We start from the raw sequence: 14,228 nt of genomic DNA on the forward strand, positions 1-14,228 counted from the left end.
TGCACCATCGATTGTAACAGAGATAATTTTTTTCAAATTTAAATTTTCTGTTTCAAAATACAATACTACAGCATTGTACAAATCATTTCCTTTGCTGGTCCCAGATAACGGCAAAAGTGTCAATAACTCTTCGTGAAATGTCCCACTGATATTGCTCAAGTATCTCACGTGAATTATTAGCTGAGATGTATCTGTGATATCTCAAGATTCATCCAAGGCTATAGAATAAAAATCAGCAGTAGATAGATCTTGTTTCAAATGATTGTGATTATCTTTGGCCAGTACTTCAGTATTTCTCGTGTTAGTGGATGCTGATATTGGGATATGACGAAAAGTTTCGAAAATTTCCTTTTTATTTTCAAACAGTATATTTACAGATTGAAGCATATATTCTTTAACAATATCAGCATCTGTAAATGGCTTCATATGTTTACCGAGTATCCACGAAATTTGTAAAGATGCCTGTGCACATTTCTGTTGTTCAGTCATTGCATGGCTCAAAATTTGAGTTGCCGATTTATATTTCATTTTTAGATTTTCAATTTTTGTTTTACGAAGCCCAGCACCCAACGGAAATTTTTCGGCAAATGACTTGTGTGACTCATAATGCCGTTTGATATTAAACACTTTCATAACAACCACTGTTTGATTACAAATCAAACAAACAGGCAAGGCACCTACTCTATCTGGTCAAATAAAACAATATAAGTCCATCCATTCAGGACAATTCAGAGTTATTAAAAAAATCCATGGACACCACTCAAAAACAACCAATTCCCCATCGAACAACAAAGCGACATACGCAACGAATAAGGCAGTAACTCAAAAAAATCGAAAATTGAGTTACTGCTATGGCGTTATAGACATTTTTTCGCTCTATCTTCTACGAAAACGGCAGTAACTGTATCACGATTGTGAACAGAGTAAAACAGGATCTAAAAATAGTTGGAAATAGTGAAATCCCAAGAAAAAAGAAGGAACTTGAGTTACGTCATCATAAAATACATTTTACCATCGAAGATTGACGTAAATTGAGTTACTTCTTTTTTCTTCGGATTGTTTTTTTCTTTCAAGGAAGTAGTACCTAACCACGTGTAAAATAATTATAATATTATAATAATAATATTATAATTATTATTTTATAACATACTTAATATCATAACATTGTTATCACTGTTTGTCTTTTTAAATGCAATAATAGTTAATACAGTCAATATTTAATAATATTATTTAATGGTTGGTACTACCTACAGTACTATAATATTTTATATTTTTATTCTTTATAAATAACTAAAATTAATTTCCAATTTCGTCTTGATGTTAATAGCAACTATGATAATAATATGATATTATGAATCATTATCATAATATTATAATATTATTATCATAAATTATGACTGTAATAATTATTAATTAGTAGGTACGATTCATAGTTTTGTTATTGTACATTTAAGAAATTGTTTGATTTCTTTTAAATTTTATGTTCAGAGGGAAGCAGTTAACAATAAATATAACAATATGGAAGTAAGTATTATTTGATATTTTATAATATATTTAAATTTTTGAAGCATAGTAGCATATAATTTATATTAGTTTATATTATTATTATAAATTATAACTTAAATCCATCAGATTTCAGAAAGTCATCAGCTATACAACCATGACATTGATGCAATGTCTTTAGGAACCAGCAGTATTTGTAGTTTTTATTCTTATGGACAAATTAGTAGTGATGAAAATTTTGAGTTTGAAGATAATGATTTTGATGACAGTGACAAAGATCCCGATTATTTACCAGAAAGTAATAATGTTGGAGATCAGAGTACAAATTGTGATGTGCTAAAGTAAAAGGTGAACCTTATACTGTTTTTGAAATGTCTTACAATGATTTCTTGGATTTTAAACCACTAGTTGAGAATAAAAATTGAACTGGAAAAATTCTGATGAAAAAACATTAATCAAGTGGAATAATATAAAAGAAGTGTCTGTTAATTATGAATTTCCTTATGTAATTCAGATAAAGTACAATTTAAGTTCAACAGATTCCATACAGATATATATTATAAAGAAAGACAAAGAGGCCGATATTATGACAAACGCATAATTCCCATAAGAGCATATAAAGAACAGCTGTGTGTAGAAGAAGCAAAAATCCAAGACCTTTTATCTCTATGTAAAAAAGGTCTTATACCTAAAACTTATCATTCATTTTATGAAAATCTCAAATCAAAAAAAAATGACTTAAATAATATTATTAAAGTTCCATATTCTTATTAATTACTACTACATTTTGTATTTTAAATGATGAAAAAGGTTTTTTTTTTTTCAAAATAAGAAGGGATCTATTGGTATTGTTAATGATAATACAATATAATAATATTTCTAATTATCATTCATTTTACTATTATAATATTATTATTATTTTATATTATATTCAAGGTTGAAAAAGGTATTTTTTATTTTGTTTTATATTAATTAAGAAGAAGTTACCTACTAAAAAAGTTACTAAAAGTTACTAAAAAGATATTTTGTATTTTGTTTTATATTAATAAAGAAGAGGTTACTGCTTTATATTGGTCATATTTTATCCCCGAAAATGGTGGTAACTTGATTTAACTCCTTTTGTGAAAGGAAGTAACTCAAAGAAAACCCAGCGAAATCCAAACTTTAATGAAATTGATATCAGGCCATATTTAGTGATAAACAAATGAAATGTTGTGTAAGTTTCAATAAAATCCAAATAATATAAGAATAAGAATTGTAATTCAAACTTTAATTTGCTTCTACTGAAAAGTAGCGAAAATTGAGTTACTGCCTTATTCGAAAGGTTAGGTTAAAACTGAAATTTCAATTAGATTGGTTAAACCGTTTTCTTTTGTTTGTTTACTCCGAAAAAGTGCAAGATACACTGTGTAAATGCTATGTACTATTTGCCAATAGGGATTTTATATTTAAGTTTTTTTTTTGTATAAAATATATAAATTGTTTGGTTTTTTTCTTCTATCTACTTAAAAGTTCAATATACTTAGGTAATCGTATGTGCATATAATAATCAAATACATTTCTGTTCTGTTCGACATTCGTAATATATATTATTTAAAGTTTTATTTATTACTATTACTATTATTATTCCTAATATTAATATTTCCTAAATATACTTAGATAGGTACTTCTGAACACTGAACAAATGACATACATAAAGTTTGAATATTTAGCATAATAATTGTCTCACATTAAAAATAATGAGTAAGTAGAAAGAAATTGTTTTATTATGTTGCTGTACAATAATTATATTTGTATTGCTATAATTTGTAACCCACCAAAAAAAAAAATTTATTCTGTATACGTACCTGATACAACACAACAATATCATAAGAAAAAACCAGTTATAAGTAGTTATTTCACTAAATATCAGCATAGGCATCCTATATTAATTGTTGATATAAAATAAGTTATATGTCGAGCTTCGTATATTATTATTCAATACTTAAATTAATCAATATTATACTATATGCTATAATTGTATGATGTTATAACAGGGCTTGCATTTGAAAAATAAATTTTGTTTTACGTTGTTTACAATCAAAACGTTATACAAATTTTGAGTTTATCGTTATTCAAAAAATTAAAACGTTATTCAACTTTTGTGTTTATCGTTATTCAGAATTAAAACGTTATACAATTTTTGCGTTTATCGTTATTTAAAATTTAAAAGTATTTAGATACCTGTTTTAAAAGTACACAGGCCGCAATTTAAAAGTATACGACTATGACCTTTTTTTGGGGACATAATTTCCCTATTCTGAGTTTTAAGTAGGTATTGCTTAATTTTATTTATTTAATTAAATGGGTTAAACTAATACAAAGAAAACGTATGCACGTTAATACTATAAGTATATTAGTATAAAATATAAATATTAAACATTTGACAACAATTAGACAAACACTGACGAGTGAATAAATCTGAGCAAACTGAACACCGAACACAATAGTTGATTAACTTGAGTGGTATAAATTTCGACCGTAGTACATATAGTACAGTACAATATCATCAGAGCATCACTATTATTAGCTATTGGTAATTGAATTATTCTATTAATAACTTCTTATTAAGTTTTAAAATAATATCTAATACGGGATCTCCCGGATAGGCCGGATACGGAATAAAATTAATTCTTGGATTGAATAAATAATTGAATACTACTAAGTATTATTAAATAATTGGGAATTAATTATTTCGTTTAATGGAATACAATATATACCGTTTTGCGTTATGTTTTGTTTAATGATACATCATATATTTTGTTAAACGTTACGTTTTGTTTTGTGTTATTTATTTATTTACGTTTATCGTTTTCCGTTATAATTACGTTTACAAATTTCAATCGTTTTTTATCAAATATAACGTTATAATCATAACGTTATTATAACGTTTGCAAGCCCTGTGTTATAAGCAATATACGGTTAAATTCGTCATCTCGGTCATATATTATGTTGTAACTTGAACGCGTACCTATCACCTTTTGATGTTTTGCCAAAACACCGACAATCGGCGGATCGGCGGTTTGTTACAGAAGTGTGATACACGAACACAAAGTTGTAGGATTAAATATTATTATAATTATCTTTAAATTGGCCTGTATAATAACAGCTTTATAATAATAATAAAATATATAATATGTGTAGACTGTAGGTATAGTAAATAATTTTAAAATATTGTATACAATAAATATGATGAATATTAAAATTAAAATTAGATGATTAAAGTGATTACAAAGTTTAGTATACTTTATCATAAGCCATATATAATAATAGTATAATACTTGTCTACATAATGTAAAACATTGTAAACCAATTTTATTTATTTTTAAGAATCAATAAATTCAATCAATAATAAAAAATATACATGACATTTCTCAAATTAGGTTTCTGAAGTATACTAAGCTAGATTTAAAATTAGTTAAATAAATGTGTATGTTTAATACTTTTGGTTCACTAAATTAAGTAGGTATAATAATTAATATTACATAAATACTAAAACAGAATCATAATAATTAATAATCATATTTAATATAGAAATACTAAATTCTAATACAAGTATTAGATAATTTGGATATAATGTAATGCTGTAGAAATTACATAAATAATATTAAACGTCTTACAACCAACAAATATTATTAGGTATTTTGACGCATTATTGGTAATTATTATAGATCTTCATCATATTATACATTTTTACCTAATATTTAAACTCAAATATCAATAAATAGATATTATGAGTATAACTATAAATAAATATCCTTCAGACATTAGACTACTGATAGTGCGCAAATATCTATTCTCATATATTTAAACTAACATAATATCCTAAATATATCAGAATGATATTAATATTAGAATATTAAAAATTAATACATTTTGTTTTTAATTCTTGTAACTTTCTCATATGAATTTTGAACATCCTAATATGTATTCGATTTCGATTCGATGTAATATTGTATTTATTATAAATATCTACAAATTGCTGTAAGGAAAGCGAATATAAATCTCAGCGATTTAAAATCGAGTCCGCTTGTGAACTACTCGCCTAGTGTGTAACCAGCTTTAACCATAATTTAATATTTACATTGTGACTGACAAAAGGTCTCATACATAGGTTAATAATTTCGCTACAAAGTATGATAGTTAAGTACCACTTACGTTTTATCTATGATCTTAGAACCCTTATTTATAATAAGATAATTAATAATTTTATATGGCAGCCAAGGAAATCACTAATCAGGAATAATAACACTGCAGATGGATTTTTTTTATTTATGTTCATCCTGTATATTTAATATTATATTTATAAGGTGGTCCAAGTGCTTGCGTGGGTGCGTGCCAGGGGTTTGACGTGGGTCACGAACACTGCATATTTTAATATTATAAACTATAGAGTAGGTATAGACGAACGCGCCGAGAATAGAAACATGGTCCATCACCTCCTTTCAGACGCACCTCAAACCAAACAACAAATTACGCATCACCCACGGGCGGGGCGATCTCTTGGAAATAAAATTATAAAATAATAATAATGTATAATTCGACTTTCCGGATCAATTCATGCGCGTGCACGTGCACACACCCTTTATTCACCCTTCTATGCACGCGACGTAGGTACCTATATTGTGTACACCTCTAAATATCCTTTTCACACATACAAACACACATTATTGTTAATGTTGTTGTTGTAAACGGTGACCTAAGACTTCGACAATGATTTTTTTTCCTTTTCATTTTTACCTCCGTCTCCGTTGATCGTTTCCGGTACGAACGCCGCTCACCTATTATAATACCCCGCACGCGGCAGTTTCCATCGTATGACTTTATTGAAAAACATAAAATTAAGTACCTATTATAAATCAATATTATATCATAATGTCATCGGTGTAGTTGAGTTGTTCAATAATAAAATAGGTGCTAAATCACTAAGACATAATTTTTCATTAAAATTATTTTAGTTATCAAATAAGTAGAGAAAACTTAGTAAAATAAACAGGTACCCATAGTAGGTCTCAGGAAGTGGCGACTGGTGATAGTTACTGAACTAACTACATGGAAAGGGTAGGTATTGTGTATAATTCTCGTATAAGAAAATTGAGCTGATACGCGCGTCTCCATGTGCATTTCGTTTGATTTTAGAAAAATGTAATTAAATAAAAATAAAATAAAAAAATAAATGTATTGATTTTACAATGGTGTGTGTTTTCATATTTATTTATTTTTTGTGTGTCTGTCATCATGGTTTCTTGCAGTAAAAGTGTTTAGATTTTCTTAAATGGCAGCGTTTCTGGTAGAAAAGAGAAACTAGTAAAATTCCCAATAGTTTTCAAAAGTTAGAAGAAAAACAAACTAAAAATTAAGGAAAACGGGAATTTTTAGGCAAAACCATTTTTTTCGAAAAAATCGATTTTAGTTTTTAGTATAATTTTAACGAAAATGACCCTAGACATATGAAATTTTCACTGAATATTTGTGTAAGCATTTTCTATACACCACACAATTTTAAAAAAATTTTCATTTGTGTTGAACTATTTTATAGTAAACGAAATTTTCGATTATTATTTGTTGTTTTTAAACCCAAGTGGATAAAAAGATGTTCGCTCTGTCAAATAACTTGAAAATGTAATACAAGGTTCCTTGTAAGTTTTTGTTAATATAAATTTTAAAAAAGTTGAACATAAATCCACAATAATTTTAATGAGTGTTTAAACTTAGAATTTTGGCAAAATTCGTAAAAATCATGAAAATTAGCAACTTATGTTTAGTTAGGAATTCATAAAAATGTTTCCATTTATATCTAAGATTCAAAAATTTAATATAAGATTTCCTACAAGTTTGTCTTACTTTATCAAAATAAAAAAATTCTACAGGAAAGTCAAATTTAATTTTTATGAGTGTTTGAAGTTGAAATTTTTACAACATTCTCTTGTGGCGATTTTCTTATTTTGTTGTAATTCAAAAACAAATTACAGTAGGCACATGAAATGTACACTAAATGTTTATTTCATCAATTTATATACTTGATAAAATTTTCGAAATATTCTGACTCGTTTTACTCTGTTGACGTCCATTTTAAACTTTCACTTGTTTTTTCTCTTGTCAATAAACATATATTAATTCGTTGGGTCAAAAAACATGAAAATGTAATACAAGACTTGATAACTTGTTTCAAAAACAGTTGAAAAATATTAAAAATACATATTCACGATTTTTTTTTGAAAGCATATAAAGTTAAAATTTTGACAAAATGTATCAAATTGAAAATTGAAAATGATTTTGTAAGTTAAAAATGTATAAAATGTTCAATTTTTATAGTTAAGGATTGAAAATTTAAAACAAGGTTCCACTTAAGCAGTTTTTTCCATAACTAATAAATCAAAAAAATATATGAATACAGTTATTTTTTACAAACATTTTAAGTTCAAATTTGGACAAAATTGCATATTAACACAAAGAATAACGTTTTGTTATAATTCGGTTCCAAAACAGCCCAATTTTACATAGGTAAATTTAATATTTTTTCCGCATCATTGATAATTTAAGAATAATATTAATTCAACTTGCCGGCTACTATATTAATAATATGTAATAACCAGGGCTTGCAAACGTTATAATAACGTTATGACTATAACGTTATATTTGATAAAAAAACGATTGAAATTTGTAAACGTAATATTATAACGGAAAACGATAAACGTAAATAAATAAATAACACAAAACAAAACGTAACGTTTAACAAAATATATGATGTATCATTAAACAAAACATAGCGCAAAACGGTATATATTGTATTCCATTAAACGAAATAATTAATTCCCAATTATTTAATAATACTTAGTAGTATTCAATTATTTATTCAATCCAAGAATTAATTTTATTCCGTATCCGGCCTATTCGGGAGATCCCGTATTAGATATTATTTTAAAACTTAATAAGAAGTTATTAATAGAATAATTCAATTACCAATAGCTAATAATAGTGATGCTCTGATGATATTGTACTGTACTATATGTACTACGGTCGAAATTTATACCACTCAAGTTAATCAACTATTGTGTTCGGTGTTCAGTTTGCTCAGATTTATTCACTCGTCAGTGTTTGTCTAATTGTTGTCAAATGTTTAATATTTATATTTTATACTAATATACTTATAGTATTAACGTGCATACGTTTTCTTTGTATTAGTTTAACCCATTTAATTAAATAAATAAAATTAAACAATACCTACTTAAAACTCAGAATAGGGAAATTATGTCCCCAAAAAAAGGTCATAGTCGTATACTTTTAAATTGCGGCCTGTGTACTTTTAAAACAGGTATCTAAATACTTTTAAATTTTAAATAACGATAAACGCAAAAATTGTATAACGTTTTAATTATGAATAACGATAAACGCAAAAATTGTATAACATTTTAATTCTGAATAACGATAAACACAAAAGTTGAACAACGTTTAAACTTTGAATAACGATAAACTCAAAATTTGTATAACGTTTTGATTGTAAATAACGTAAAACAAAATTTATTTTTCAAATGCAAGCCCTGGTAATAACATTATAAAATATCCTAAACTGACATACCGTCTCCGCTCAGAATCGTTTTGTCGTATACAATGATTTGATATCATTGAATAAAAATTTAATACCATCCATTACAGCGACCTCTTAGACGCCTAATGTACAGCAGAGCAATAACCACTTACCCGCTTTTTTCACTTTGCTTGTAACCAACTTCAATTACCTAGTGATAAATCTTACTGAAGCTTTTTTCATAGATAACATAATAATTATATTCATATTAAGCATGTTTTAATTTTTAATTCTCATGAACTACTCACTTGAGCAAGTCTTATTTATTACTTAACTGAATTTGTAAATGACAATAATATTCAATTGATAATAACTTAATAAATAATAGAATACAATTTGTACATTACACTAGCCTTGACGTTAAATATTTATAATATTATAAAAAAACTAACAATTATCACAGTAGTATCTGTATCATCATTTGCATGATAAAACTTTTAAATTAAAAGCGGGAAAATATGAATACAATAATACAGTAAAACCTCATTAGTCCGGACTTCGTTTAATCCGGACAGCCGTTTATAATACACACATTTTGCTAGTTTATGCCGTAGATTAAAATAAATACGAAAACGAAGTATGAAAAGATGATGTAAGAAACTTTGTTTTGAAATTTAATGTAGAAAAAGAAACAAGTTTTGTAAAAAAAATGCGGTTGCCACTAGATCAATCCTGTTACACTCGTTACATACTACGGTACTACAGTTTATAGTTAATAACAAAACTTCGAGGCATTAAATTGTGCATAACATAATATAAAGATGCCTATATGCCATATGACAGATGGCTATATAAATATAAATTATAAAATTACTATTTTTAAGTATTGATGTTATAGCATTTTTAGCCCTACCTACTACTAGCGCTTCATGGATGTGGTGAAAATATGAACTAACGAACCATAGCATTTTCGGACCGCGGACGGGCGTACAATTGAATATGGCGTTATGCAACCTGTATATTTTAAATAGGGTTACCAACTTTCAAATTGTCTGATGTAGGACAATTTTTTTCATATCCAATTTATACCATAGTTTCAGTGGGGTATCCATGATTTTGAAATGGGTTGAGGGGAGGGGGCAATGTATAATATAAAAAATAAAAAGCACTGCCATGATCATTTATATTGGTTATAACTTATATGTATAAACAATACGGCCAATGGTTTTTTGGGGGGGAGGGGGGCTATAATATTTTGATTACAAAAAAAAACATCTAAAAAATTGTATTTATATCACTTTTATTAAATTAGCTTATTCATACTTTTGACTTAAAAAATTCAATGAACAGTATACTATCATTTCATGATATACTCATCATTAAAATTAATAGTAAATACATATTTAAATATTTAAAATATGCATAAAATATTAAAACAATTCATACATAGTTTACATTCTGCATTAAAATCATCATTTTTTCTTAACCATGTGTTTTGTTCTTCCCAATTTTTGTTGTAGGTGCACAATCGACGAACTTTTTTTGGAGGAGTTTTATTTGTATCACAATGATCTGGGTCTGACTGACCTGAGTCTGAATCTGAAGTGGGTTGTCTGTTCATATTGTATTGTTGTAAAATAAAATAATGATAAAAAGACTATAAAATGTTGTCGAAAAGCGATAACTACATCTCTATTCTCTATACTCCGGTCTCCGGCCCACTAGAGATCACTTCTGGGTGGTGACTAAAATTCGTCCGTTCTCGCGCATTCCCACCACTAAACTCAAGATAGTACTATACTACTATCTTAGATCTGCAGATCACGTCGCGTCGATTACGTATAATATTATAAAATTCAATATTAATTCTATGTCTAGAACGTCACTGTAGTATTATATAGGTAGATCTAGTAAATAATAAATTGATAACATTAAAAGAATAATAATAATGCAATGTAAATAGGTATTTTTGTAAAATGTAGGATTGTCCTACAAAAAGTTTATAGCATTGTTGGACGTAGGACAAATCAAACAAATGTAGGACAGTCCTGTCCAATGTAGGACGGTTGGCAACCCTAATCTTAAACAGTGTGTTAAAAACCATTCATAGTTCATTAGAATAATTATTAGTAATTCAAATGTTCAATTACAATATTAAATGGGTAAATTATTTTTCATATGGATACAGTTAATTAAATAGTTATAAGAAAATGACAATATTCAAATTGGTAAGTATAATATAGTTAGATTCACATTAATTGTCATAATAATAAATAATAATTAGGCAAATAATAAATATAATTGTTTTGTAATAAAATGTGTTATGCATAATAGGCATTTACCATTTTTTAAATATAACACGTACCTCAAGTGTCATACTTTCTTTCGTTTACTAATAATACGGATACACTTATATTATTCTTTTCGATTTTGTTTGGTACTAAAATACATTACCACCGTTGTGGTGTTTGAAACCGTACAATACACACTAATCACTCTTGAAGCCTTTTTCGTCGTCAGCATCAGAGCTGCCAATTTTCCACTGAATATGACACAACCATGTGCGTCCATCCATTCTGCCAGCATTTCCAGAGAGTAATTTATGACTTGCTGCATCAACAAGGTTGTTTTGGCAGTGGTGATAATTGTTGAGTTGTCTGCATTGCACACTATGTGGTCACCCTGAGGGCAGTCCAGGCTCATGAGGCAGACGCAAAGTACGTTTCACAGCAATGAAGTGATTACAGAACCCTGCGGGAGACCTGCTGTTACATCTCGGGTATTCTTGGAGCCTCACCTTCAGCAGTCTTTCATATAGTTTCCCTACCAAGTTGATGAGACACAACGGCCTGTAGACTCTTCCAACGGTTTGGCTGCCTAATGAGTAATGGAGAAGCACTAACATTGCAACTTTCCAGCTGTATGAAAACCGATCTGTCCAATGTCTAGGCATTGGAAATCAGAAGGAGGAGTTCAGACCGCTTCCTAATATATCTATTGTACCTATATAATCATATTAATTTATGAGAATTCTGGTTTAATTTTAATATGGCAGTGCTCAAATTAATAATATAAATTTAAGACTTGTATATGCCTAATTTGTTCAAATCAAATAATATTTTAGTGCAATTTGAAGATTATCCAAACATTCTGGAGACCTTTTTTCACAATCATTACTACCAATACAAATGACCAAACTATGGATATCATTCCAAAAATTTAGGACTCCTTCAAAACTCATCACCACAGAAAAATTCATCGACTTTTGAACCAATATTACATTGGGTGGATTTGTTTTTGCCCTAAATCGACTTTTTGGTTCTCGCCCAAATAACCTGTTTTACCCAAACACAAAAAAGTGATGAAAGAGTGATTTTGTTTTCGCCCAAAGAAATATTATTCATAATAAACGAAAAAAACATTTTGGTCATCACTGTCTAATTTGTCCTTTTATCTACAAAATACATTCCAACTGAAAGTGGCGGAAACTCCATAATCTAAATTTAATTAAATGCCGTAACTTGGCCGATAAATCAGATACCTAAGTTATAATCGATAATTGAGCAGAATGTACCTACGGATACAATTCGACATAAAATGATACACCGCAGTCGTTCGTTCATGCCGATATATCAGATAAGTTAGTCAAGTATATTCGAGTTACAATTTATTTAAATAGATTTTACTTAAAACTTAAAATGGCCGTGTTGTTTTTAGAAAGTAAAAGAGGAAAAAAAATGATTGTTTTCCAAAGGGCAAAGATACAAGTATAATGTTGGTTCTGAAAACATTACAGCTGGCTTACTTCGTTGGCGCTGTATTAAACGTATTTGCTCAACAAAGATATATACGACGACTGATGGAATAATAACGAGTGCACTAGATTCCATTCAACACGACCATGAACCCTCAAATGAAAAATAAATTAATGGACAGATTGTAAGTACAGCATGTAAACGAAAGGCCATAGAGGATGCAAATACTTTTCCAAAAAAAATAATACTTAAAAAGTTAACAGAAAATAGTTCTTTCATAGATAATTTCACCATTGACGATATAAATAAAATTAGAAATGTTATATATGACAGTCGTAGAAAATTTCTTCCTGTAAATCCTAAAAATATTATTGAAGCTCATTTAGCTTAAGAAAATACATATGTAATAACTTGTTAAGGCAAACAATTTTTAGTTCTTAATGATCAAATAAAAAATATTGTTATTTTTTCATGCGATACAAGTTTAAAAATTTCATGTGAGGTCGATTCAATTTACGTTGACGGAACATTTAAATGCTGAGCTCGACTTTTGACGAAAATGTTTACTATACATGGCTCTAAAAATGGAAATTATATTCCATAGGTTATTTGTTTGTTGCCCGATAAAATAACTTAAACTTATGCATATGTGTTATATCAAATTATCAATAAATTTAATCGAATTAGACAAACTTTTTTACCGAAACAAATAGTAATTTATTTTGAAATTTCAATATATATAGCCAGGTGCGGATCCCGAAAATTTTAACAGGGGGTGCTCAAAAAAAAACAAAAAAATGTTACACCTTTTTACTTTTCATTTAATTTATTTGTGCTAACTTTTTTACAAACATCAGTATTTATTAAATATAATTTTTAACTATTAAAAATAACAATAATTTCTTAAATATATTGTAACTGTTATTTTCTTAAGTGTTTTTTACTGAATTCGTCAATAACTTCCCCTGGAGTAATTTTAATATCCCTGTGAATATTAAACAGCTAAAGTCCATTTAATCTATCTTCTCCTATTGTTGATCTTAAATATGTTTTTGTTCGTCGAAGTGAGGAAAATGTTCTTTCTGCGGTGCAAGTGCTAACTTGTATAACGCAAATAATTTTTGGTAAATCTTTTATAATTGGATAAAATTCAGATGCATGGGTTAACGATTCTATAGCAGTTTTCGGTCCATCAGTTTATCTAATTGGGATTTCCAGAATTGTTTTCACAAAGTAACCTCACCTCTAACCTCTTCAATTGACCCAATTATATCGTCGATATCAAATTTGGCCGATTAAATAATTTTTTTTTAATATGTTTTAAATATTTATAAAATTTAAATTCGTTTTTCTATATTTTATATGTTCTATATTATTTATATTGACTTATATGTTTTACACCT

The 14,228-nt window shown here is 27.8% G+C and overlaps 1 protein-coding gene across 1 annotated transcript; it reads right to left on the reverse strand.

Annotated features, from left to right (window-relative positions):
* Positions 1-201: 201 nt before the first annotated feature.
* On the reverse strand, positions 202-633 carry LOC111038301. Its single transcript, XM_022321345.1, has one exon. The coding sequence runs from the start codon at positions 631-633 to the stop codon at positions 202-204; it is 432 nt and encodes a 143-aa protein (XP_022177037.1).
* Between the last annotated feature and the right edge of the window lie 13,595 nt (positions 634-14,228).

Source organism: Myzus persicae, unplaced genomic scaffold (assembly GCF_001856785.1).
Source record: "Myzus persicae strain clone G006 unplaced genomic scaffold, MPER_G0061.0, whole genome shotgun sequence".
NCBI classification, from domain to species: domain Eukaryota; kingdom Metazoa; phylum Arthropoda; class Insecta; order Hemiptera; family Aphididae; genus Myzus; species Myzus persicae.